Source organism: Hipposideros armiger, unplaced genomic scaffold (genome assembly GCF_001890085.2).
Source record: "Hipposideros armiger isolate ML-2016 unplaced genomic scaffold, ASM189008v1 scaffold_500, whole genome shotgun sequence".
NCBI lineage: Eukaryota > Metazoa > Chordata > Mammalia > Chiroptera > Hipposideridae > Hipposideros > Hipposideros armiger.
In genome coordinates this window covers 1,443,530-1,470,942 of record NW_017731850.1, presented here as the reverse complement: position 1 = coordinate 1,470,942, position 27,413 = coordinate 1,443,530, and the positions used below count along the sequence as shown (strand labels likewise).

The following is a 27,413-nucleotide window of genomic DNA, read 5'->3' as shown; positions in this document are numbered from 1 at the left end:
TATTCCCACCAACAGAGCACAGAGTTTCCCTTTCCTCCACATTCTTGCCTGCACAACACTAGCCGTTCTAATAGGTGTGAGATAATATTTCATTGTGGTTTTAATTTGCATTTCTCTGATGATTAGTGATGTTGAGCAGCTTGTCATGTACCTGTTGGCCATATTTGTATGTCTTCTTTTGATGTCAAGTTTTGCTTGTTTCATTTTAAAAAATTTCTTTGACAGTGAATTCTCCATTTTTGTTTTATTCTGGCTCTCTTTTTAGTCATAGTTTTCATGGGCTTTAAAATTTCCATTTCATCTTGCATGGGGATTCCCCCCCCCCTTTTCTCTGTATACTCTCCTCCATCTAGAGGATTTGTGGATTCTTCCAGCAAGTTGAACAAACCCCCAGTCCAGAACCAAGTTTTATATGAGTTTCCTGATGCATCTCTCCTGCAATATGAAGTTGAGAATATATCAGCTGAAGTGGAGCTGGCCAATGACTTGGTTCCAGTTCTGTCTTTGAGTCTCTCTTTCCTTGTACTATGCAGAACAGCATCCAATAGAAGCTGTAGCCTCAGGCAGCCATTAGTCCTTACCAATTTTTTTAAGTTTGAGGGACCCTTTTTCCTGACTCTGTTTTTATGAAGAGAGCCTGCTGTCTTTTGTCTTCAAACACCCCTGGAAAGCTTTTAATACCTAACATATTAGGTGTCAAACACTTTCCCAATTTTGTGTGCCGGTGGAGCCAGAACCAAGTAGGCCTTGTGCCTCAATACCCTCTTCCTCTCTGAGCTCGGTTTCTGGCTCATAGAAGTCTTTATCTTGTTTGTACATTCCTTGGAACTTACCTGTAACTGTTATATATCTTTCTCAACTATTATTTAAGGGAGAGTTCTTACTTTGAGGTCTATTTATCTCCATGACTGGGCTGCAGATTAATCATGGATCCTTAACATTTTGCACAAAATGTTTAATTTGTATGTTAAATGTTTGTATTTCTTCAGGGTGTTGGGTACTTGACTTCCTCTGACTCTCAAAGTTGTCAAGAGCCAGTGTGACCTAATGTGACTTTCCATTTGAATACATGCTATATTTGCCAGGAAAAAAACATAGTAGTCAGAATTTGTTTTATTTATCTTCCAAGACATATACTTACATTTTATACCTTCAACAACAGTAGCATACTTTTAACACACAATGGTACAGTGGGAATTTTGGAATGGTTTGAGTGGAGTCCCCCCAAAGTAAAATTGAAATTCAGGTTCCTGGCACTTTTTTTTTTTCTTTTGGCAGTCAAAGGAAATGCTTCAGTGGAAAAAATGCAACTATTTGATCAAAGCAACAAGCTTGAGATGATGAGGGTATTTATTTATGTTTTAGTCTCATAACTGTTCTTCTGAAGTCATGGGAGTTAAATGTGGTTTGCTTGTTAGGTAGGGATGAATGCATTTCCAGCACATGTGGTCTGCTAAGACAATGTTAGGGTTGTGCATTCAGTAAATGTTCCCTGAGCACTGGAAGTCTCCTGCAATTTATTCTAAGTGATTTAATTGACTAAGTCAGACATCCAGATTAACTTGAATTCAAATATGCTATACATAAATCTTATGAGTCTTTCCATTACTTAATAAAACTAAAATTTTAAAATAAAATGAAAATATATTACTTAGAACTAAAATAAAACTGAGTGCATCATTTAAAGCAAATCACACACATACAAAAGTTAGAATGAAGTGTGACTTAGTTTTCTATCTTGAAGCTTAAAAGAGATACAGTGCAATGAACCATGCAAAACTGTAATTAAGAAACCAATCCCACTTGTGATAGCAACCTGAAGAATATAACACCTAAGAATAAATTTAGCAAACAAAGTGCAAGACTTGTACACCAAAAACTACAAGACATTATTGAAAGAAATTAAAGAAGATTTAAATAAATGGACAGATACCCCATTTTTATGAATCAGAAAACTTAGCATTGTTAGGGTAGCAATATTCCACAAATTGATATACTCCATGCAATCCCGATCAAAATCCAACTGACATTTGGTAGAAATTATAAGTTGATCATAAAATTCATATGGAAATACAAGCTTTCTTTTGAATATGAAAAATAGTCAAAACCATCTTGAAAATGAAGAATGAAGTTGGAAGACTAACACTTCCTATTTCAAAACCTGGTATAAAGCGATAGTAATCAAGATAGTGTAACATTATCATAAGGTTTGACATAAACATCAAATTAATAGAACTGAGAGAGCAGAAATAAACTCTCACACTACGGTCATTTGATTTTTGACTAGGGTGCCAAGACAGTTTAGTGGGGGAAAGAATATTCTGTCTAATAAACAGTACCAGAACAACTGGATGTCCATGTGTAAGAGGATGAATTTGGGCGTCTACCTCACATCTGACACAAAAATTAACTGAAAATGAATCATAGATTTGAGTGTAAGAGCTAAGATTAGAAAACTCCTATAGTAGGAGTACATCTTCTTCTGTTTTGAATAAGCAATGGTTTCTTAGATACGTCACCAAAAGCATGAGCAACAACAACAAAAATAGATAACTTGGATTTCAGTGAAACAAAAAAAAATTGTACATGAAATGACACTATAATGAAAATGAAAAGATAGCCTACAGAATGGGAAAAATATTTGCAAATAGTATATCTGGCAAGGGACTTATATTTCAGAATATATAAAAAACACTTATAACTGACCAATGAAGAGACAAATCACCCAAATAAAAAAAATGGGCAAAAGTCTGAATAGATGTTTCTTCAAAGAAGATATAAAAACAACCAACAAGTACATGAAAGAATGTACAACATTATCAATGATTAGGGAAATGGAAATCAAAACTATAATGAGATTATCACTTTATATCCACTAGATTGGCTATAATAAAAAAGATAAACAATAACAAATGTTGGCAAAGATGTGGAAAAACTGGAACTCTAATATATTGCTGGTGAGAATGTAAAATGGTATAGCCACTTTGGAAAACTGTTTGGCAATTCCTCAAGCCACTAAACTAAGGTTTTAATTTGACCCAGAAATTCTACTTCTAGGTGTATACCCAGGAGAAATGAAGACATGTCCATACAAAGCATTGTATGAGATGTCCATAGCAAAAAAATGTGGAAATAACCCGAATATCTAATAACTGATAAACGGACAGATACAATATGGTATTCCATAGACTGGAATGTTATTCAACCATAATAAGGAATGAACTGTTGATACATGCTGTGATGTAAATGATTCTTGAAAATGTTATGCTAAATGAAAGAAGTCAGTCACAAAGACTACTTATCATGGCTCCATTTATGTAAAATGTCTAGAATAAACAAATTCATGGAGACAGAATGCAGATTAGTGGTTCTGTGCAACTGGGAGGGGGTAAGGCTTAGAGAAGGAGCACTAAAGTGTATGGGGTTTCTTTTTGGAGTGTTAAAAAGTGTTTTAAAATTACTATAGATCATGCTGATGGTTGCACAACTCTGTAAGTTCACTAAAAATCACAACTATATACTTTAAATAGGTCAATATTATGATATGTGATATTATATTATATCTCAAAGCTATAAATTTAAAAAATATTCAATGAATCTAAAACCAAAGATTTTAATCCCTTTAACTTGTTTTATAGGTAAAAATATTTAGGGCCAAAAGGGACCTTAAAGATTACTTAATTCATTCTCCTTTATATATAATATGAGGAAACTGAGGACTAGAGAAATGAAATAATTTGTCTGTAGATATATAGGTAATTATTAACAGAACCAGATATACAAACCTTACACTTGAGTTTTCAGAATGTATAAAAAAAATTGCTAAAACCCACAGAAACCATCTACATAGCAAAATATGATGTGTAGATTTGATCATAATTCAAGTAATTTATTAATGTGACCTATCAAAATATCCACTTGTGACCTTAATTATTCTTTGTGTGGAAGATACAGAAATAACCAAAACTAACAAGGAAGCAAAAACACAAAGACGACCAAAATACTACAGAAGTATATACTCACATACCTCAGAGGATCTATTAAAGAAGTATATAAAACTGTTTTTGAAGGAGAGGCTTTTTATCTCTGCACTGTAATGGCATACAGGAATATCTGAAAATTATTTAGTAGCCCAAGGAATATTTTAATTTTGAAGTAAGGAGAAAACAAACCTTTATGCTTTCAGTACTTATTTTATAACTTACGATAATTGCTTCCACATTTTGACTTCACATAAAAAAAGAATAAATTGCCTTTAAAAATAAAGTTTGGAATTTCTCCATTTGCATAGTCAGGTGATAGGATAGTTGGAGGTGGAGGGAGGTGTGTAAGAACTTGTGTAGCCAAGATTTGTGAATTTCTACGCTGCATACTTCTCAGAAATGAATTTTATTTGGCTTCTGAAACATATTTTAAAAACTTAGGAAATCTTTAAAAATTGAGAAATTTTATGTAAATATCTGAATTTCTTGCTTCTCTTGAAAAATTGCAGTGTTTCGTAAAATGGACCTTGGTTCCTGCATGGTGGTTTTGGCGGCAGTTGAGTACCTGCTGTCCTCTTTGGATGGGATGTATGCTCCCCGATGGACACAATTCCTCTGGGGCTGGTGTCTGTCACTTACATTACCTTCCTGACTTATTAGCCCTTTGGGTTTGCAGCTCTTGACTTTAGCCAGTCATCTTTTTTTTTTTCTATATTCCCCATAAGGTACTTCATCAAATGAGTATGCACCTAGTGAAATAATTCAGAACTCATTATCACTATGTACCCCTTTCATTGATGAAAAGCAATATAAACCTTGCTGACTCTGTAAGAGAATCAAGTCGAATATCCCAAAGGAGGGATTGAGAAACCTGAAAGTATTTTAAATCTTTAGATAGAAACATTCTCAAGGGTGATGAAAATTGGTCCTCAGGACAAAAAAAAAAATTAGAAGTCATAATGGTTTGTGGCCCTACAAAGGGCCATGGTACATAAATAGATATGTAGTATATCTGTGGTATTAAAATTTCATGGGGTAAAGAGAAGAATTACTGAAAAAAATATTTACAGATTGCTGGAGTGGGGGGGGGTGTACAAAATTTTAAAAGTTGAGAAACACTGAAATAAAGGGAGGACTCAGGACTCAGGACTAATGCCTGGCTCAATATTTTCCAGTCAGCTGTGGCTTCATCTGATCGGAAGAACCCTGAATAAATATATAAAGAAAATAGTAATAGAGTTAAAGTAGAGATGCTGCCTTCAGTCCATCTGCACAGGAGACTATCTAATCCAACAGCAAAAACAGCCAAGCATTTTTTTCTTGTATTCCTCTGCTTTATTGAGATATAATTGACATATAGCATTGTGTAAGTTTAAGGTGTACAGCATTATGATTTGATATATGTATATATTATGAATTGATTACAAAAGTATGGTTAGTTCACACCTCATCACCTCACATAACTACCATTGTGTGTGTTTGTGTGTGTGTGTGTGTGTGTGTGTGTGTATGTGTGTGTGTGGTAAGAACATTTTATATCTACTCTCTAACAACTTTCAAGTATGCAATACATTATTAACTATAACTCACCATACTGTACATTAGATCCCCTGAACTTATTTACTTTATAACTGGAAGTTTATGCCCTTTGATCCATATCTCCCCATTCCACCCTCTCCCACTCCAAACCTTGGAAACCACTATTCTACTCTCTGTTTCTATGAGTTCAGCGTTTTTAGATTCTACTTATAAGTGAGCTCATATAGCATTTGTCTTTCTCTGTTTGGCTTATTTCACTCAGCATAATTCCCTCAAGGTTCATTTATGTTGTCTCAAATGGCAGAATTTCCTTCTTTTATATGGCTAGATAATATTCCATTGTGTGTATATGTAATCACATTTTCTTTATCCATTCATCAGTCAGTAGATGCTTAGGTTGTTTCCATGTCTCGGCTATTGTGAATCATGATCATATAAACATGGGAGTGCAGATATCTCTTTGAGATAGTGACTTCATTTTGTTTGTATATATACACAGAAGTGGGATTGTTAGATCACATGGTGGTAGGAAAGCTGAGTAAAACGGGTTTTAACATTGCTGACATAAGTATAAATTGCTACTGTATAACCATTTTGGGAGAGCAATTTGACACTGCCTAATAAATTGAGCAAATGCATAACCTATGACTCAGTAAGTTCTCTCTATGAGAGAAACTTCTCTGCCTTGTTCAGAAAGACGCATGGGCAAGAATGTTCATAGCAATTATTTGTAATGTGAGTGGCAGAACATTGGAAACAACCTAAATACTTATTTTGGGGGAGTTGGTTAGATAAACTGTCATAAATATCTTGAATAGGATTCTTAAAATATTTAAAATGAATGAGAATTCCTTTTATCAAGATGGATAAATCTGGTGTCATAATGTTAAGAGGAAAAAATGTAGTAATGTTAAGTGAGAAAAGAAAAGCCACAACTGAATACAGAAAGCATATCATATATGGAAACTTTAAAAAAATGCACCTTAAAGCAATACTGTATATTGTTCTTGGTAAATACGAGATCGGACAATTAAGTTTGCGAACTCATCCTAGAAAAAAGTGTTACATACCTCATTGCTATGGTCACCTTTGAAGTATTCCCCTTGGGAATTTATGCACTGATGCCAGCACCTAGTCCACCCTCCAAAGCAATTTTGGAACTCTTTTTCTGGAATGGCCATCAGAGCTGTTGTCGTATTACTCTTGATGTCCTGAAAATTATCAAAATGTCTTCCTTTCAATATTTCCTTTACCTTTGGGTAAAGAAAGAAGTCATTGGGGGCCAGATCAGGTGAGTAGGAAGGGTGTTCCAATACAGTTATTTGTTTACTGGCTAAAAACTCCCTCACAGACAGTGTCATGTGAGCTGGTGCATTGTCATGATGCAAGAGTCATGAATTGTTGGTGAAAAGTTCAGGTAGCCTAACTTTTCATGCAGCCTTTTCAGCACTTCCAAATAGTACACTTGGTTAACCATTTGTCCAGTTGGTACAAATTCATAATGAATAATCCCTCTGATATCAAAAAAGGTTAGTAACATTGCTGCAACAAGGTCCCAAACTTGTCAGACCTCGTATTTATTGTTGCATAACAAACCACTACAGCACCTGATTACTTAAAACAACAAATGACTTATTTTTTCTCATAATTCCATGAAGTGGCAATCTGTATGGTTCTTCTGTTGGTGTCAATTGGTGCCATTTGGCTGTGGTCATCTGAAGTCTTGACTAGGTGTCCAAGGTGTCCTCACACAGTTATATGAAAGTTGGTGTGGCTGTCAATGAGGGGACCCCCGCTCTGCTCCTTCAGTGGGCTAGACTGCACTTTTTCACAGGATGGTGGTCTCAGGGTCCAAGAGAGAAGAGAGAATTTTCAAGCTCCTTAAAGTCTAGCATCGGACCTCATTATCATTTTGCCACATTATATTGGTCAAAAGAGTCATAAGCCATCCCAGATGGAGACATGAACAGCACCCCTAAACTGGAAGAGCATCAAACACAAATTTCAAAAGGAAGAGAGAGCATCCTGGAATGGGAGAATTTGGGGGCTGTTAAATAATCTACCACACATTTCATGTCACTGAAGAGGAAGAATCAAGAATATAATGATGTAAATTCTCTTCTAAATAATCTGTAAAGTTAAATCGAATCCAAGAAAAATCTACATAGTATTTTTTGTGGAACATAATGAGTTGATCCTAAAGTTCAACTGGAAGATAAAAATAAGCACAGAGAGCCATGAAAAACTCCAAACAGAATAACAACAAGGGGATCTTGACCTATAAGATATAAAAATTTACTAGAACTTAATAATTAAAGCAGTGTGGTATTTGTGCAAAGATAGGCAAATGGATTAGTTTTTTAATCTGATCACAGAATTAATGAACATCCTTTTAAAAATCAAGTTAAATCTATGATTTATACAATGGACAAAAAAATATTCCGATGGTATCATAAAAGTATTAAGAGAATATAATGGAAAATGTTCTTTAAATTTAGAAAGTATAAGGAAAAGATTGATGCATTTACTACAAATAGATTGAAATGTTCTGTACAACAGTGAACAAAGTGAAGAACCAAGAGATAGACTGGTAGAAAATATTTGCAACACCTTATAACAAGGAATTAATCAAAATGCATTAATAGTTTCTATAAGGCAATAAAAAAGGAAGCAATAAGAGAATAGGCAAATAATTTAAGTAGGAAATACAGAAAAAAAATAATTCAAATGACCAACATATATATAAAGATGCCCAACTTCACTAATAATCATGTAACATAAATTAAATCAATGAGACGTTTTACCAACCAATTTGGAAAAGTTTTTTTTGTATTTTTTAAAGATTTTTATCAAAATATAGCTAACATACAATGTTATATAAGTTTCAGGTGTACATCATAGTTATTCAGCAGTACACACCTAGCACCATACAGAGTTATTAACACAATATTGATTTTATTCCCTATGCTAAAGAAGTGATTACATGATAAGTTCAGCAACCATCTGATACTGTACCATAATATCACAATATTATTGATCTTTGCCCCCCTTTTCAAAATTTTCAGTTAGAGTTGACATTCAACATTATTTTATATTAATTTTGGGTGTACAGCATAGTGGTTAGATATTTATATAATTTAAGACGTGATCCTTCTGACTGGTACCACCTGGCACTATATATAGTTACTAATGACAGCCATGTGGAAAATAAGTAGTCTTCTCATACACTGCTAATGTATATTCTTAAAATATTTTTGAAGGCTATTAAACAATTTTTATAAAAATTTAAAAAAGTACAATGTAATTTTGTCTTTAGAAATCTATATAGAGAAACTTACACAGGCATAAAAGATGCATATACAGAGCTCATGGCAGGACCGTCTGGAATGAGAAAACATCAGCACCTATCTACATTTCTGCTTGTAAGTTAAACAATCTATTGCTAATTCATTCTGTAGAATAACATGAAGATGTAAAAAAATGAATTAGGCCTACGTGTATTGAATATATCAGGTGAAAAAAATGTAGTCATAGAACAAGAGATGCTGATCCCATTTATATAGAATGAAAAAAATCAATATTTATATGTTTGCATATTTCTGCAAATGAACAAAAAGAAAAAAACTATTAAAGTGATTATCTCTGGGGAGGGGAGTAAAAGGGGAAAATGAAAGTATACAATTTTCACATTATAATCTATATACAATATTTACTACTTAAATCTTTTACAAAGAGAAAAAAACATATATTATTGATGTAACTATTTTTAAAGAAACAGAATACAAGTTATTATTATCTCATACATCTTCATCAAGATCTAGGAAATTTCTTAAACAGTGCCAAGGGAAGTGAGGACTCTGGGAACTTTCTCACAAGTGAAAATGTTGAAGAAACGGGGTATTTTGGTTCAGGAGGAGAAGACTTAATTTGCTCCAGGAAAGGGAGCTATAGCCAGTGGGTGAGAATCCAAGAGACAAATTAAAACTTTCTAACTGTTCAAGATCCCCCAATGTGAAATGGGCTGCTGTGTAAGGCAGTATGAGCTTCTGTGGCTGGTAGAATCCAGCAGACAGGGCAACCATTTGTTAGGTTTATTTTAGAGGTAATGACTCTATTGGTGGGTAGGGGAAGAGAGAGGGGGCTTGGAAGAAACCATGTAAACCTCAGGATCTGGCCTTCCACATGTCCTGAGTAGAGGTTAACACAAGAATTGTGTACATGATCTAAACTTGTAGTCCATGAATTATTTTAGATTATGTCAAGAATTATGTCATCAGAACATTGAGCTAGATGAACATGGCTTTATGAGAAAATTTTTGGAATTTCACTCTTACGTGTAGACACAGAAGTTCTGTTTTTTGTTGTTGTTGTTTGTTTTTTAAGCTGTATTACCCTCTAGTCTGTTTAATGACACAGTTTGCTTTCTCCCGTATCGTAAAGGCAGAGGTGATAAATGCAGTGCCGTCTCAAAACAGGAGACTCTGCTTAGCATGTTGGTCCATTAGCTTTTTATAAAAAGGCTCATGACTTTTTATTCATACAGATATTTTAAAATGTGTGAACTTTAAGAGAATTTTACTGACCAAAACTAAAGCAAGGATACTATTTTAATTGGATTTGGAAAGAATGTACAAAGAAATTATACAATATGATATTTTTATTTCTTATTAAAATTTATTGGGGTGACAATAGTCAACAAAACTACATAGGTTTCAAGTGTACAAAGAAGTTCTCTGTTTTAAGTTTCAGGTCCTTTACTATCAAAGTACAATCCACAGACCTGAAGCATCAGAAATGCAGAACCTCAGGTTTTCCTGCAGACCTGCTAAATCAGAGTCTGAATTTTAACGTGATCCACCAGTGATCCCTATGCATTAATTTGAGAAGCACTGATTTATCCAGCTATCCACAGAACTCATGTTCCTGAGCCTTCGAAGTGCACACAAAAAGAAACAGCTCATCGCATGAAGAAAACCCAAATAGAAGTGATTATTATTGCCTATTACCATGGATAAATTATGACAAGAAGAGAGAAAATAACCATAAACACATATATATGTGTATAAATATATACGTGTGTGTAGGTATATATGTGTATACAGTACATACATACACATATGCACCCTTAAAACCTAAACTGAACCCTTTCTAGCTATCATTTAAAGTGGGTGGTCATAGACAGTTTTACCTTTTAAAGGGATTTTAGCCCAGCTCTCTCTCCACAAGTGAACAGCACCTTCAATTTAATTAAACACTGAATAGAAGACAACCATCTTTGAGATTTTTCTCATACATTTCATCTTGACAGCTCTTATTACCTAGGACATTTTTAATGTCATATTCTCCATTTTATTATTTATTAATAATTACTTCTGTTGTTTTTAGCATATTAGTGGGCTTTTAAGGCTTAATTCCATAATCTTTATTTACTAGGTTTTTGGCTTTTTTTGTTGTTGTTGTTGTCACATCAGGATAATTTGGGGCAGGAGGATTGTGGAAGGAGGTAACTACAAAAGAAGACTGAATAGGGCCGGCCGAGTGGCGCGATGGTTAAGAACTGGCTTCGGACCTCAGAGGGCCCTGGTTCAGATCCCACATAGGAGGGCCAGTGACACTGCCCTCTACATCTAAGATGCTGAACAACAGCTCAACCTGGAGCTGGGCTGCATAGAGTAGGCTGCAGCCCCTGTGGCAGTGGGTTGCCATGGGCTACCGTATGTAGCCAGCAGCCAGTGTGAGCGGCCAGCAGCCACAGTAAGTGGCATCCAGAAGCCGGCGACTGATCTGCCTCGCCCGGGAAGAGCTCAATGATGGCGCCAACTTGGACCAGTGAAGCAACGTCCTCCACAACTAGGCTGAAGACCAAAACAAAGGACAGCATCTTGTCTGTTCCCCTTCCCCCAATTCCCCAGCGCTGTTCCCATCCCCCCAGTTCCCCAATAAAAATCTTAAAAAAAAGAAGACTGAATAACCTCTTAAAGTGAAAAAGCTTCCAGGTAGCTGGTGATATTCTAATTATCAGCTAAAGTCTTAGCAAAACTATATTGACTTTCAATTTATTTTACTCTATCCATTTCCTGAATCATTTTGGTTTCTCACTTGTGTGCAAAGGCATTTAATGGAAAATGACAAATTCAGCAATGTATGGAGACATCACAGTTAAACCTTTTGTTGGATCTTTACAAAACATTGCTTTTCATAAACTGTTTTTTTTAAAACAAGTAATGTTGTGTCTCAGTGGGATTTGCAGTTTAGAGCATACTCTACCAAACAGGCCCCAGATGGAAACTATGATCTTGAAATTGGATGGTTTTTTAAGTGTAGCTCTTCACAGTCTTCTCAAAGGAAAAAAAAAAAAAACTTGTATAGAATGCATTTTAGTAGCATGGCCTGTAATTCCCCCGGCATCCCACGTATTTGGATGTTTTTGCGTTTGGCAGTGGAATTTTTCTAATTTAATTAACTCATTAGCGTTAGCAGATGACAGTGTAAAATCCTTCTCCCTACTCACTTATCTAAATATTCTTCCAATCCACTGGGATTATATGCACAACTTCTTTATTTATTTTAAAAAGTTATTTATCTGTTTTATTTCTACACTGAATTACCCCTTAAGAGTTGATGGGCAACATGTAGACATTTCATGTAATGAACTAGGAACCTTTCGGAAGTGATAAATGGAAGAGAAGCAGAGGAGGGAACTACACAGCGGGGATAATCTTTACAAAGAAAGACTGGGAGAGAGAGAACAGATGGTTCGAGAAGAGCACCAGAGCTGAAATGCTTATCCTGGTCCAGACCCCTGCCATTCTGTCTCTTAGTGTTTAGTTCATATGCTGTAAAAGTGTATAAGCAAGAGTGTGTGTCTGGGAACCAGCTGGAAATACTTTGAATGACAATAACAGCAAAATTTCCAGGATTATACAAATGGAAAGTGACTTCCTCTATGCTAACATCATTCATTCATTCACACTTTCTTATCTTTTTACCATGAATATATAAATCTTTACTCTCACTTATCCAGGGCCTAACACAGGTCCTGGAACAAAGTAGCTATTCAATGAATATTACTGAATTCTGAATGAAAAGAATTCTGTTGAGTTATTCTGATGGTTATTGAGCATCTACACTGGCATTTTAAAGTAGGTATCATTGTAGTCTTCAGAGCAATCTTGTTAAGCTGATTGCTTGTTATTATCTTAATTATACCCATGAGGAAACTTAGGCCGATATGTGAAATTGCTCGTGGTCACTAAAATTGCCTAAGGTCACAGACCTTTTTAGTTAAAGGATTTGAACTCAGGACTGTCCAGGATACTGCTACCAAAAATGATGGTGACATGGGATAGTCAGGCTTGACGGAGCTCAAGCAGTGATGAGGGGACTTCGTTGTGTCCCTGTAAGAGAGAAACACAACCCCCAGTTCTGTAGCAAATATGTAAGAAGTATTGAGGAATAGAGAGTGTTGACACTGAATTGTGCCCTTTAAAAGGGTGAATTTGATGGCATGTGAATTATATCTCAATTAAAAACAGATTTAAATGATAAGGATTGAAAATTACTGAATTTTGGACATTTTAGAGGTTCCAAGAGTTTTCCCTGTCCTCCATTACTGAGGAACTTAGTTCATGTTACTATCAATTCTTTAACTCTTCCAGTTTAAAAAGCTGCATGTTGAGAAATAGCCAAGATTTCCAGACCCCAACTTTACTGTGTTCCCGAGTTCTCTGTTTTGAAGGTGCCGTTTATTTGGAAGGGGCCATGGGGCAGTGATTCTTAGGAGTCAGTCCAGCATTTAAATCATTAACTCTAAGCTACTGAACAACTTCTAGGGTGAGAAATTTAATAAACATGAGCTCTTGAAACCATTTTTTTAAACCGGTTTTCAACATCATGTAAAATCTTCCTCCACTTCAAAGAAAACAGGTGTTGTCACAGTCCTCAGAGAGGGTTTCCAGCCACTCATTTATTTGGTAAGATTGGACACCACATTTGGGAAGCCTGTTGGCATTTAATCTTATAAATCAGTTTCAGGGTGCTATTAGGATTTAAAATAGGCATCTTATGGTTGAAAGTCCCTTACTTTGGTATTTTTTATATTTATGTCTAGAATGAAGACAGCAGTTTTCTGTTTAGTCACAATGAATGTGCATACACACATGTGTGCCTTCACACACACACTCATACACATATACACACATATATGAGGTGTGATAAAAAAAATACATGGAACGTTTAAATAAAACTTATTACATTGCCATTAGTTTCCCTCAAAATACTCCTCCTCACCTCAGACACACTTATCCCATCATTCTTGACACTTTCTGAAGCAGTTCTGGAAGTCCTCTTTTGTGAGTGTCTGTAGTTGTGCCGTTGCAGCTGCCTTGATGTCCTGAATCATTCTGACTTTGGGGAAGAGCCAGAAGTCACATGGTGCCAGATCCAGTGGATGAGAACACACCATAATGTTTTTATTTGACAGAAATTGCTATACCAGAAGTGATGTGTGACACGGAGCATTGTCATGATGGAGGATGAAGTAAAGACACTCACGAAAGGGGACTCCCAGAATTGCTTCAGAAAGTGGCAAGGATGATGGGATAAGTGTGTTCAAAGTGAGGGGGAATATTTTGAGAGGGATTAATGGCAATGTGTCTTTTACTGAAATAAATTTTTTTATTTAAACATTCACTGTATTTTTTGATCACACCTCATACACATGCATGTGCATGCACACACACACTTTTACCCACACAGCACTTGAATGGATGTATCAATAGTAGAGAGTTATTGAGCCAGTGTATCTTCCAAAAGGAAACTGCTGTGTATGTGTGTTTAAAGTATAAGGCAAGCCACCTGCTGTCCTTTATGTAGGCTTAATAGATGGGGATGAAAAGGTTCAATACAAAGCTGACAAGAGTTTCAAACATTCTGGCTGGTGGAGCTATAAGCAAATCTTACAAATTAATAATTTTGTTTTTTTTCCCTTTTCTGCTATTTGCACTTTGAAATGAGAGCAATGTGCTCATGGACAACAGTGGGGACAAAGCGGGAGCATCTGAGTCTCAGTTTTCTGCCACTCTTGTCCTTGGTACTGGAAGTTCTTTCCCTCATTCTCTAAGTGATGGATGGCCTCACTCTGAGTTTCTAACATATTTGCACATTCATTTAGAATCTAGATTTAGTATTTGTATCCTTAGTCAACATTAGTTTCTGCACAAAGCAGAAGACCAGTTTAAGCAGGACTGTTAGAGAGCCTGAGAGAGTGGGGTAGGGAGGAAGGTGCTGGCCAAACTGTATCTAACATTTCTCTTGTTTGGGATCAGAGTTTGCAGATTAAGACTTGCTGGTTGCTCAAGAAAGGCAGTCGCTGCTGCCAACAGCTGCGTGTCCCTCAGCCCTTGAGAAAGGGAAGGAGATCAACAAAAGGGGGCGTACCTTCCTCTCTGAAACTCGTGCTCATTGGCTGCCCATTGGAGTCATTCAGAGATCTTAAAATAATGATGACTGGGTCCCACCTCCAGAGATCCTGATTTATTTGGTCTGGGGATGGGCCTTGGTGACTCTCCAGGTGATTCTAATATGCAGCAAAGTTTGGGAAACATTGCTCTAATCAGTGATTGCCAACCCTGGCTGCTGTCACCATGCTCTAGTGCCTGGGGCCCATGTCCCTAGTGTCCAGTGGTCTGCAGTGTGGCCTGGTCATTGGTATATTATACAAGCTCCCAGGGGATTCTAAGGAACAGCTAAGGTGCAGCTCTGCTGAGCTGTCTTGCCAGGGACAGGAAACTCGCTGCCCTTTTGATTTGTCATTGACAAGTCATTATTCTCTGGTGGATTTATAAGAGCCAGTGTTCTGGATGCTGCAGGAGAGATGCCAATGAGATTGACATAGTCTCTGTTTTCTGGGTGTTTATGAGGCGGCAAACAATCATATTTTGCATTGTTTGTTGCTTAATGAAACAGACTGAAGAATATGTTGAATTTAGGTGTGGAGAGGCTTTTTCATACATTATCTAATTGGAAGCTCACAGTAACCTGGTGAGAATTGATTAGGAAATGTGAATACACAGAAGTTAGGGAACATGTCCAAATTGACATGGCAAAGAGAGCTGGAAGCCAAATCTTCCAATGTCTCTTGGTTCTGCCATTTTTCTCCCTTTCTTCTGACACTACTGTTAAAATTTCAAAGCAGGGGTGGGAAGTGGGGAAAGCAGAGAGGCAGAAATTGAGATGGAGAAGACTATTCTCAGATTGTGTGTGAGGGTATGAGAGTATGTGTGTAAATGTGTATGCGTGAGTGTGTGTGAGAGTGTGTGTCTGCATATGTGTGACTGGGAATGTGAGGAAATGTGACTTTGAGATTTTATGGAAAGGTACTGTTTGATTATTGTCCCCTGAAAATTATACAGTCTGTTAACAAAGTCTAGAAGAAAAAAGAAATTATTGATATCTTCAGGAATATTAAAATGTGTCTACCACTGACCGCCATGGCTTTCTGCGAGGAAAATTAAAGAGAGTTTATTAAGGCAACTCAGATTTCTACAGATACCAAGAAATAGTTATTTTCATCAGCCAGGCAGATATGGATGTGAGGGGGAGGAGAGATTGGTATTAATGACACCAGTCAAAACCCCCCAAAAAACAGAGGCTTAATATCCTGTCTTCCTTCAACTTGCTGACCTTTTTCCTTCCCATGCAGGGAGGGAGAGGCTTTCAACCCATCACTCAGAGACAGATGTGTGTTCTATATAACCAAAGTTCTGAGAAGCCATGGAAAAGACATGAGCACAGCTGGGTTATGGTACTTTATAAGTACAGGCAGGGCCTAAGCAGTAATTTTTCGGTTGATAATAGTTTTAAAATCATGATAAAATGTTTTCTTTGAGGCTTGGTTATGTCTGTGTGTTTGGCTAAAAACTTAATTTTAGTGTTATAAATGTGCGTAGTATTCCTTTGGTTTAGGAATGTTATATTGCTGCCCTGCTTTTGACATGTTCATGAAGACAGCTGCAAACATTCATTCATTCATTTATTCATGAAAACGACAATGCTCATTAAGTGTCTGCCATGTTGCTATGTGTAAGGTGTTATACTACCTAGGAGGACATGTATCATAAAATACTGTCCCTGCTCTTGAGGAACTTAGTGTCTAGGAGAATTTTTAATTCCATGTAATTATTTTAGAACTCCCATAAGAAGGAAGCCAGAGTTGCCCAAGGAAGGCTGGCTTCCTGTCCAGAGATATCTCCATGGGGTGTGCATCAATCATTGTCAAGCCTGGAAAAGAGATACTACTCTAGATATTTCAAGCAGAGAGGGATTTAATGCATGGCATTTGTTATGAAGCTGGAGGAAGGACTGGAGGAGCAAAAATGCATAAGGTGGTGATGCTCAAAGACTGGGAAGCTGAGGCTGCCCTTTCTTATGCTGAGCTGTTGGAGGAATCATGGAAGTCACTGGAGCCTGCTGTTGGTGCTGCTTATCTGGAGCTGGAAGCAGAATGACTCCTGCCTACCTGTTGCCTTCTGATCTCTCACTGCCTCCTACTGGCAGAATTCAACTTGTCCAACTGACTAAGGAGTCTTGATAATGTAGTTTGTACTTATAGGTCTGCAATACAGAGAAGAGTATTATAGCAGGGCAAAGTGGGGCATGTGGTAGTGATGGTGGTGGTGGTGGTGGTGGTGGTACTGGTAGTGAAATCCAACAGTCAAACAACCAGCAGAGAGGGGTAGGCTCTCAGAGTAGCCACTGACATGCAGAGTTTTCTCTCAGTTTTTTAGAATCAGAAATTTGGTTATTAGTACACTGAGAGATGAACAGGCTTTGAAGTCTGACTGAAACTAACTGTTATGGACTGAAATGTATCCTCAAAAAATTCATACGTTAAAGCTCTAACCCCCAATGTAACTATATTTATGATAAGGCCCTTTAGGAGGTAGTTAAGGTTAAATAAAATCTTAAGAGTGGGGACCTCATTCAATAAAACTGGTGTCCTTATAAAAAAAGGAAGGGACACCAGAAGCATGTGTGCAAAGGAAAAGGTCATGTGAGGACACAGAGAGAAGGTGATCAAATGCAAGCTAAGGAGAGATTCCTCACCAGAAACCAGCCCTGCAGGCATCCTAATCTAGAATGTCCAGCCTCCAGAACTGTGAGAAAATAAATTTCTGTTGTTTAATCCACCCAGTCTGTGGTCTTCTGTTATGGCAGCACAAGCTGACTAATAGACTAAGCAAATACATTAATAATGAGTATAAAGATTCAGGTGCCAAATTGCAAATTTGTACTAAAAATGTAACTTTCCAAAAGATTGCCAACTTACATTTGCTGGTCAGCACATTCTTCTTCTATAAGTAAAACTACATGGGAATCAATAAAACTAGAAGGTTGCTTAATGATGGTGATCTCTGATTTAGTTAGATGATGTAAATGGCCAGTGTAATGCCAAAGTGTTCTTGGGATCTGACATACTCATTTCCCCTGTTGACATGCATTTCTTCCCTGCTGGGTGTATGTAAATGTGGGCACACTCTTTCCTTGGCAGTGCTGGAAGTGGAGTGTATCAGCCTTTTTGACTTTTCCTTTGTGGACCCCTTGCCTTTCCATATTGACATATCCTGGTTGCCACTTTGGTTCTTTTGGGTGGCGTGGCTTTGATCCTTTTGAATAACTTTACTTTGATCCTTTCCATGATTGCTTTATGGTTTCATTCACTGGTTCTCAAGTATGTGATGGGATGAGGGGGTAGTACATACACTTAGGCTGATGTTTGTTCAGGACACACTCCTATAGTTACACTGCTGGTTGCCGTTGACTGTGTCCTTCTGATTGGTCAATACCTATGCAGTATCAGTTGCTAAAGGTTTTGAATATCATATCTGCCTATATTATTGACACCATAACATATGAAAGGAAATTGACCAGGTGAAGCTGTTTAATCATTCTTCCACACAGCATACTAGGCTATTTGAGAACTGTCAAAAGGATCCCCATTTCCCAAATGACAGCCTCATTAGCCTATGATAGAACATAAAATCCAGTAATTAGAGTTGCTCCTTAATGAGTTTAATCATATTTACCAGAAGAGGTAATCAACATATCTAATTTTTAAAGCTAACCTACTGTACCAGGCCCTGGTAAAACTCTTTAAATGGACCATATCAATAATCATCATACCAACCCTACTATAAAGAAGGTCTTATTATTAATGCTATTTTATAGATGAATCAACTGAAGCTTCAAAGGTTAAATAATTTGTTTAACATTATCAGCTAGTAAGTAAGGAGTAGAGAATCAAACCCTAAGATTAACCAGTGTGTTTAGAACAAACGAGTTACCTTGGCCTGCAAGACCCTGTATGACCTACTTGTTGCTAACATCTCAGAACTTTTCTCACACATTCTCCTCTTAACTTGTGCTGTTCCTAAGGAGCTAGTCCCCTATTCTGGGGCACACAAAACTTTCCCCGTTCCTTCCCCGTAGAAAGACTGGCCTCTCTTTATCTGGCATACTCTTTTTCCTTATTTGTATATGGCTGTCTCCCACCCTTACCATTCTATCTAAAATTTGCTCCCCTTCCACATGTTTGAAACAATTAAACCACCTTCTGGGGGTTATTGTCTTCCTAGCAGGTACCCATCGCCATTTTGAATTATTTGCTTGCTTATTTATATTCTATATCCTCTCACTAGAATGTCAGTTTCATGAAGGCAGGGACTTGGTTGCTGTCACGTATGGCTGTGTCACCAACATCTAAGTACTGGCTTCTCCATATAGGCACTTAATAAATACGTACTAAATGCCAAAGGATTGTCCACGGTGACCTATCAAAACCCACAGCTCTTTGGAATAAGACTTAGGAGGGTGTGTTTTTGATGGGAAGAAACATCTCAGGGTCTGAGTAGACTCTCTAGCCGGATTCATCATTACAGAGAGTATCCAGTCACTGGGAAGAAGAAGGGGGTGCAAAGCATGTGGGGGCAGCTGAAAGTGGGAAAGATAAGCCCCGAAACAAATTTGGTTTGACTAATAGTTCTGCCTATAGTGATAGTATAGAACTAACTTTATTCTAAAAAATGCTTCTGAGAGTTTATTTGTTTTTAACTACTGGGCCCTACCAGAAAGCAAATATTAAGAACTTACTATATTGAAAGAACTATCCTAGGTGATGATGGTGACTAATAAGATAAGTCCCTAAGGACTTGTATGTAACTTGGGAGAGAAAGCAATGTTTGCCAAATGGAGCGACTAGGAATGTCTTGTGAAGGTGATGGGACCTGAGCCAGGCTCTGGAGCTAGGGAAGGACTAGAACAGATGGAAGAGAGAGGTATGATCAAAAGCGTGGCTTCAGGAATGTTTCTAGGGTGTTTGGGATTGTAAAAGAATAGTTGTCAGGAAGCAGACCTTGAACATGATGTTGAAAAATTTGGATTTTTTCCTGAATTCAGAATGGACTTCTAGGAGTTTCTGAGTGGATCAGTAATGAATTAAAATTAGTGTTCCTAAAAATGAGAGATGGAATGATTCAGATGGAGGAGGGAGCCTATGACTGTGAAAGGAGCCCATCAGTTTCCTACAATTGACTATAATTTGGGCAAACTCTGTCTCACTGTCTTCTTGGTAGAGGAAACCAAGAGAAACAAACCACCTGTTGTGGGCTGTGAAGTTGAGTCTGTTGCATCCTTGTCAGACCTGGAACAATCAAGAGAGTTGTGAAAAACATTTCAATTTTATTAAAAACTGATTGCTATGGCATTTTCTTATGCTTAGCTCTTCTATTACAGCAGTATAATGGCTGAGTTTTGTGCAGATTATGAACATTCCTGTACCTCAGTGTGCCTTCTGAATCATCAAAGATGTTAAATTATGCCAACTAATATTTATGGTTAACTGCTTTTAATATTATCCATGTATAATTATAACTTACATACATGTAAGTTGTAATTTCTTGCCTTTAAACCGTTTTTACATCTGTTATTTGATTGCCATTGTTATCTGTTCTTGCAGTTGAGAAGGATGAGTTTCAGAGAGGCTCAATGACTTGTCCAAGGTCACTTGGCTAATGGGTAGGAAAGCCTGGGCTCAAACCTATATTTTTTATAGTGCTTAATACATATGATACATCCTTACTAACCAGAACACTTAGTAATTCTAGAACAAACAATTTCAGTGGATTGCAGGGATTAACTGTATCTCATATGCTAGAATGCAGTGGGTGTTCAAATGCTCATAGATGATAATGATGTCATCCATCATTCATTCTGCATCAACCTGTCCCCAAGGCAATGCATCTTATAATGTTCCTCTAATACGTTTAAATTCAATCTTGACAATAACATTCATGTTTCCGTTTCTGGTCATTGGGCCTTGGGCTCAACAACTCTTGGTTACGGAGCATGGTTTTGTCAGTTTGATCTCATGGAATTCGCAGATGACATCTGTGCGCACAATAACAGAATGATTCTGGCTGATAGAAAGAGGACGGGTGTGGAACAAGTGTGGCATGAAATGGACTGTTTGCTTTTTTCCACAGTCTGCTGATTTGACCTGCAAACCCATTCCCCAAGTCCATGAGCAAAACCTGTAAAAACACAGGGGCCTCCATAAGGATGACGCTGACATTTGCAACCCAGAGAGGCCTTGGGAGTCGAGAGAGCCCAGCTCTATACTTATTTGGGTCTGGGTATTTTTGGCTTCAACACTTGTTCCTGGTTAGAAAGTTAAAAACAAGTGTCTAAACACTGTTCACTTGGAGAGTAAAAAACATGTTCACTTTTTGCAGTGACCCTGGAAACAGAAGGGGAATTCTTATAAATCACAAAGGAAAATAAATAACTTCACCCATGGAGGGAAAAAGACAGCTTGAGAAAAGGGACTTTGGAAAAAGGCTGTCTCTAGACAGCAGTCTTGTGGTAAGTACTAAATATTCATTTACCACTCTATATGTTTTGGCTTAAAATGCATTATTCTTTGACTGTTATTTCCTGAACCCTGGGCTTTTGAAACCTCTATTCCAGTTACCCCATTAGCAATATCCCCTGGGATTTTGTTTCATTTATTTTTTTTCAAAGTCAAAAGCCAGTAAATTATTGGAATGTTTGTATAGTGTCTTAATAGGCAAATGTCATAATCTGTCAACATTATATATAATTACATTAATTCCAGCCGAAGTAGACTTTAACCTATACAAAAACACTACTGTACAGTTGATGCCAAATGCCAAGCCTATATATAGTTGTTCCATCACCCATTTATCTTAACTTTGGGGATAAGTTGAACAAGAATTCAATAGAGCTTCAAATATTGAAGAGTGAAGAAACGCTCCAAGATCTTCTTAGGTATGTAAATTAGTTTTGTTATCCATAAGCTTTCTTTCTAAACGTTTTGATGCTGATGAACATCATCCTTAACAGCCTAGTGGGTTTGTGTTCGTGTCTGAGAATCTGATTAGTCCAAGGATATAGACTGAGTCACTGATTTCTGATGATTGGCCCCTCTTTCAGTCTGAGCTAAGATGCGCAGGTCACCTCTTCTCTTCCATAATGCATACAAACAGAGCAGGAAATCAAATCAAGCTCATCCACTGCCATAGAAATTAGTTTAGTTGCTTCGTTTGCATGTTGTATAGGGATATGCTTTATTCATTTTTGTTCTCCCAGCACCTGGCCCAGAGTCTGGGTCAGAGTAAGTGTTCAGTAAAATATTTGCTGAATTGATTTATCAGTTGCACTTTTCCAGCTCTGTTGCTGTAGGTCTTACTCTGTCAGTGTACAGAGTAGCTATGCACCCCGTAACTTCTGAGGCTTCACGTCATTAACTGTTCATCGATGTGAATTTCTGGAGTTTGAGAAAAGGATCACATGAAACTTTTGTGTCTAGTTCTTCTCTTGTTACTGGAGTCAACTTCTGTGTCTGGGGGCTTAGCAGTGACCAGCATACCTTCAGATCTAAGAACTTTAATAGTATTTTAAGTTTTTCTCCCAGGGATTATGCCCTCTTCTCACGGTTTTTCTATCTCCAGGTAGAATGTAGTGAAAATGTGTGTGTGTGTGTGTGTGTGTGTGTGTGTGTGTATCTATTCCCTTTGCAACTTCTGGGGAATTAGGATAAAAGGATATTTTTTCAGCCTCTCCTTTGCTGAAGAAAACACTTCTAACATATCAGCCTGCCGATGGGGCCTGTATTCTGCGCAGGCAGAGGATGGAGATGGCCGTAGAGTAAGATGTGAGCAACCCAGGAAAGGTTCTCTTGCTGATTAGTCCCTAAAGCCCATCTTAGGTCTCAGAGAATATGCAAAGACCCTATCAAAGCCAGAATGCCAAGATATTGTCTTTCAATAATTCACAGTAGCACTCATTAATAGAAGGTCCTGGATCATTTCCCAATATTGACCAGATGAGCAGAGTTTTGTTCAGGGAGATGGTAAACAAAAGGATGCAGATCACAGAGCGCTGAAACACAGGGCTGGGTTGGGGCGAGTAGGGAGGGGCAAGTGGATTAGCATGAAGACATTGAGTACCTGAAAATCAGAGAAAGAAGAAACTGTCTCAATGAAATCGTTGCCCGCATTTAAATTTTGCTTAGGGATAAACTTGACTGAGCATAAATCAAAGCCTGTCATATGACCGATGCTAGCTGGAAGTCCCAAACCAAGCTTGAGTTCCCATTGGTATATGGTGCTACCCTTTGTCATGTGGGGGCTACAAATTTGTTTCTTGACTTACAGCATAAAAAAAAAATACTGTGAAAATGAGAACTTGTTGCTTGGTACCACCAGAGAAACTGAATCCCGGTAAATCTCCTAAATGATGCTTAGGAGAATTTTTACTCTAGTGAAATATCTTCCTGTTTCCTAGAGGCAGAGTAAGTGTTCCATCTGCATGCATACATCATGAAAATTCTGGAAATGAATGTCTTCTCCTATGAGTACATGGCTAGTGTATGGGGGTGCTTACAGGCGATTCAATGTTATACAACTAGGCCAGGTGACTATAACTGTGCCTTCTGTTTTAGTGTTATGTTCTTTCCTCATCTAAGATGCTACTGCTGGGACAATGACAGCAAGAACACTCTTTTCGAGTTGGTTCTTTGAGTGTGAGACCCATGGACAGCCCCTTGAGTGAATTTTATTGTGACTGTCAGGGAGAGAGGTAGGCAGGGGCTGAGATCAAAGCTGACTGGCCTGTAAATGACTTGACCCCAAGACATGGTCCTCGTTTTGGGACCATGCTGAAATCACACATATAACTAGACTAGGAACACCCAGCGGTGATTCTAAATAAGAGTTGCTGGGAAATACAAGAAAAAGAGAAGCAACACCTGGTACCATGTATTCACTCATTATTCCCTAGGCATTTTTATTTTATTTTATTATTTTATTTTATTTTTTTACTTTATTCTTTTATTATTTTTTTAAATTATAGAATGATAAATTGGGAATGGTACATCCAGCCCCCTCACTTTACAGAAGGAGTAGTTAATATTCAATGAAGTTAAATGCTTTTCCTGAGGTCATACAACTGGGATACAACCCAGAATAGAACCCAGAGGTTTCATATCTGTCACTGTAATTCTTTATCTTTCATTATATAACATATTAGCCTAGTAAAAGAAGATGTCCTTTTGGAAAACTGAATAGAGGAAAGGAAAACATATTAAACTCTTGAGTCTTGAAATTCCACCGCAGTAATCATTATAACCTGTATTTTTGAGTGATAAGGCCCAGAGATAATTTCCACTTTTAGATTTTGCAGGAAAAAAATTCCTCATAATGTACTGCAAAAATAACGTACTATTAACTTCATTACACTTTTTATTTTACATAATCAAATCATGAAGTGCTGAGTAGAAATTATAGCTCCCTTACAACAGCTTTTAAATTTTTAGGCTGGAGAAACCACAAAATAAAGAAACTCACGTTCAGATCCTGAAAAAAGCTCCAGTTGGGAGATGTGAGTGTGTGGTGGTTCTTATTCACAATTTTGCTTTCAAGACATGACACAGGGGAGGGTTTGAATGTGTGTGTGTGTGTGTGTGTGTGTGTGTGTATGTGTGTGTGTGTGTGTGTGCGTGTGTGTGCGCGCACGCGTGCACGCACACTCTGGTAATGCTGAAGTATTCTTTGATGTTGATGATTTTTTACTTGATAAATCACCCCTTTTAAGAAGAAAAGTGACAGGTAAGTGAAACTGAAATGAAAAATATGTTTCAATGTGGGAGGTAAAGACCCCGAGAGAAAGACAAGTGACTACAAGTGTGCCTCGCCAGTAGGAGTGTGCGAGTAGCGGCAAATTCACGGCAAGTACAGTCTTCTCTCTGAAAACAATAAAAATAACCCCAGAAATCGAGGCCTCTTCTTGACCCAAAGCTGTTCAGCTCACTCCAGGATGCTTTTTGATCAGAAAAAGTCAGGATTTCACACTGTGCTTTTTTATTTGGAAGACTCATTCCCAGGCTGCACTACAGCTATTTGACATGTGTAGCTGTGATAACATTTAGCTGATGAGAAGTCTGGGGAGTGAGTTATCTTTTTTACCAGCTCACATTTCAATTGCAAACATACTCTTTTAATTTGGGGAAAAATTACTTTTTGCTTTTAAGCACAGATGGCAGGAGCAGTTTCTCTTATGAATGATGAATTCCTTTGTGGTACCCCCATCCCTTTTTCCCCCACTGAAAGGAAGACAAAGCCTTGGCCATACTAGATCCCCAGCTATGCAGTACTGCAGTGTTGATAGATTTACAGGAGCAGGAAAGGCCCCACATAGGCCCTTCAATGCATCCTTCAGCCTCTTGATGGTTTGCATCTAAATCATTAGAGTAATTAGTCCTTCCACAGGCACTCATTGATTAAGTCACTCAAGCATCTTTGAAAACCTGTTCTGTATTTAAGGTATCTTAGTAGCTGTGGGATGTGCTGGTCAGAACTGGTGAGTGATGGTGTTGGGATTTCAACTCAGGTCTGGCTCTAGAGTCTAGACTATGTTGTCACTACACAGATAGCAGCTCTGAAGCAGGAAAACTTTACATGCCAGTGACAGGGAGCTCTTCACATGGTGCTTCCCAACCTTAGAGAGTCCCGGCCTCAACAGGGCTAGAGGTTTACATGTGTATTAGTGCAATTGCCATATTTCTCTGCCTGCTGATGAGAGAGCCCAGGACTGATTTCACAAAACAATTGTCAAAGGGCCAGAGGAGGGAGTGAGAAGGTTACAAAGAAGAAATAAAATACTTGTTGGAAATCGGTCTAGGCCTGATTGCTGGTCCTGTGCTTTTTCTGATTCACCAGGTCTTGAGACCAAATTCTATAGAGATATAAGTTGGTAATGGCAAATATATAAAACATGATGTATATAATACCATACACCTGTAATTTTATATTTTTGCCCACATGAGGACTAATTGTGGTGTGTACGTGCACAAGGTGGGGTTATTTACTAGAATGGGAGTAGATTAGGGAGGAACTGGTGAACGACAGGGTACATCCAAAGTATAGCTGTCCCCCAGCAGGCAACAGGGTTTATAACTTGAGTGGTGATCCTCCCTGATGTCTGCGCGTTCTTTTGACTGGGCCATTGACTGCCAGATGTGGGTAAGGGTTGACATCATTCCCCATGAGGAGATTGCACCCCAAGACACCATTTATTTGCTAACCACTTGCAAAGAGGGCTCACTTCTCTGACGTCGCTGGAAGGCATGTCTGCCTTCATTGTGGTGATGGCTCACCCCGAATGACTCTGCTCTCCCCTTCTTCTTGCCATCCTTTCATCATTAAAAGTAAGGTAGACTGCCATTGTAACCATATCTTCCAGAGTTCTTATTAAAATGCCCTTTCCTGAGCTGCCATAGCACTCCCTTCTGGCCTTTGCCACTGCACTTTCCGTTTTGTCACGTGCCTCTTTACTGGGGAGCAGGGTTTCTCAACCAAGGCACTATCTATATTTTGCATCCTGTATTCCTTTGTTGTGGGGGTGTGTCCCGCTCATTGGAGGATGCTTAGTGGCATCCCTGATATCTACCGACTAGATGCCAATAGCAAGCTCCTCCAGTTGTGACAACCAGAACTGTCTCCAGATATTGCCAGATGTCCCCTGAGAAGCCAACTCAGTCCTGACTGAACTGAATTGTAAGCTCCTACAGGACACGAACCATCTCATATTCACATTTGTATTCCTTAAATCTGACGCATAGAAAACACTCAGTGAACAGAATGGTGAGTGAACTTACCGGTGAGTTCATGAGTAGACTAATCGGGGACCTACCAGGAGAAGGCATTGAGGGCTGGTTGGGAAGGTTGGAGAGGGTAAATGACTCCCTGCTTTTCAGTTTTACCTAACGATGTTTCTAGTGTGTTTGTAAAGATTTCTGTTTTGCATCAGAGATTCTTATCATAATGTGTTGGACCTGCTTGAGTTCCAAGTGTTTGATAGGGCAAATTTATGAAAAAACCTCAGAGGCTTTGAATCCTCTGAAATATATTGTATGTGCGTCTTTCTCGGGAATGAGTCCCTAGGTATAATCAGATTCTCAAAGGTATCTGTGAGCCAAGAATGGTTAGGTAGCTTCTTATGCCGTTAGTCCAGCAAGCCCAGCCCAGAGCACCTGAACACTAATGGCTTCCCTTGCCTAGGTCACGGAGCAGGATCCCAGCAGCACCTGGCTCCATGGCCTGGGCTCAGCTGCTGCCGTGAGGGCTGTTGGCCTGCCTCAGACATAGCTCTGTGCACAGTTGGGGTCTCAGAGGTCACTAGATCAAAATAGGAACTGGAAACACTTTGGAAGCCCTTTGCAAATGCCATTATTGATAGAGCAAGAAACAATGCTGCTTCTACAGCAGAAATAAGTACAAATGAGATGTTTGCTTCGCATGTTCTGTGTTTTCTTAA

General features: G+C 38.1%; 1 protein-coding gene across 1 annotated transcript in view; it reads left to right on the top strand.

The window, feature by feature from the left end:
• Positions 1–27,413, top strand: part of NCKAP5 (NCK associated protein 5) — a 940,156-nt gene that overhangs the window by 21,830 nt on the left and 890,913 nt on the right. The window contains exon 2 of the mRNA XM_019667544.1: positions 21,311–21,440. Coding sequence (XP_019523089.1) covers positions 21,372–21,440 — 69 coding nt within the window. The 5' untranslated portion in view covers positions 21,311–21,371. The remainder of the gene's footprint in view (positions 1–21,310; positions 21,441–27,413) is intronic.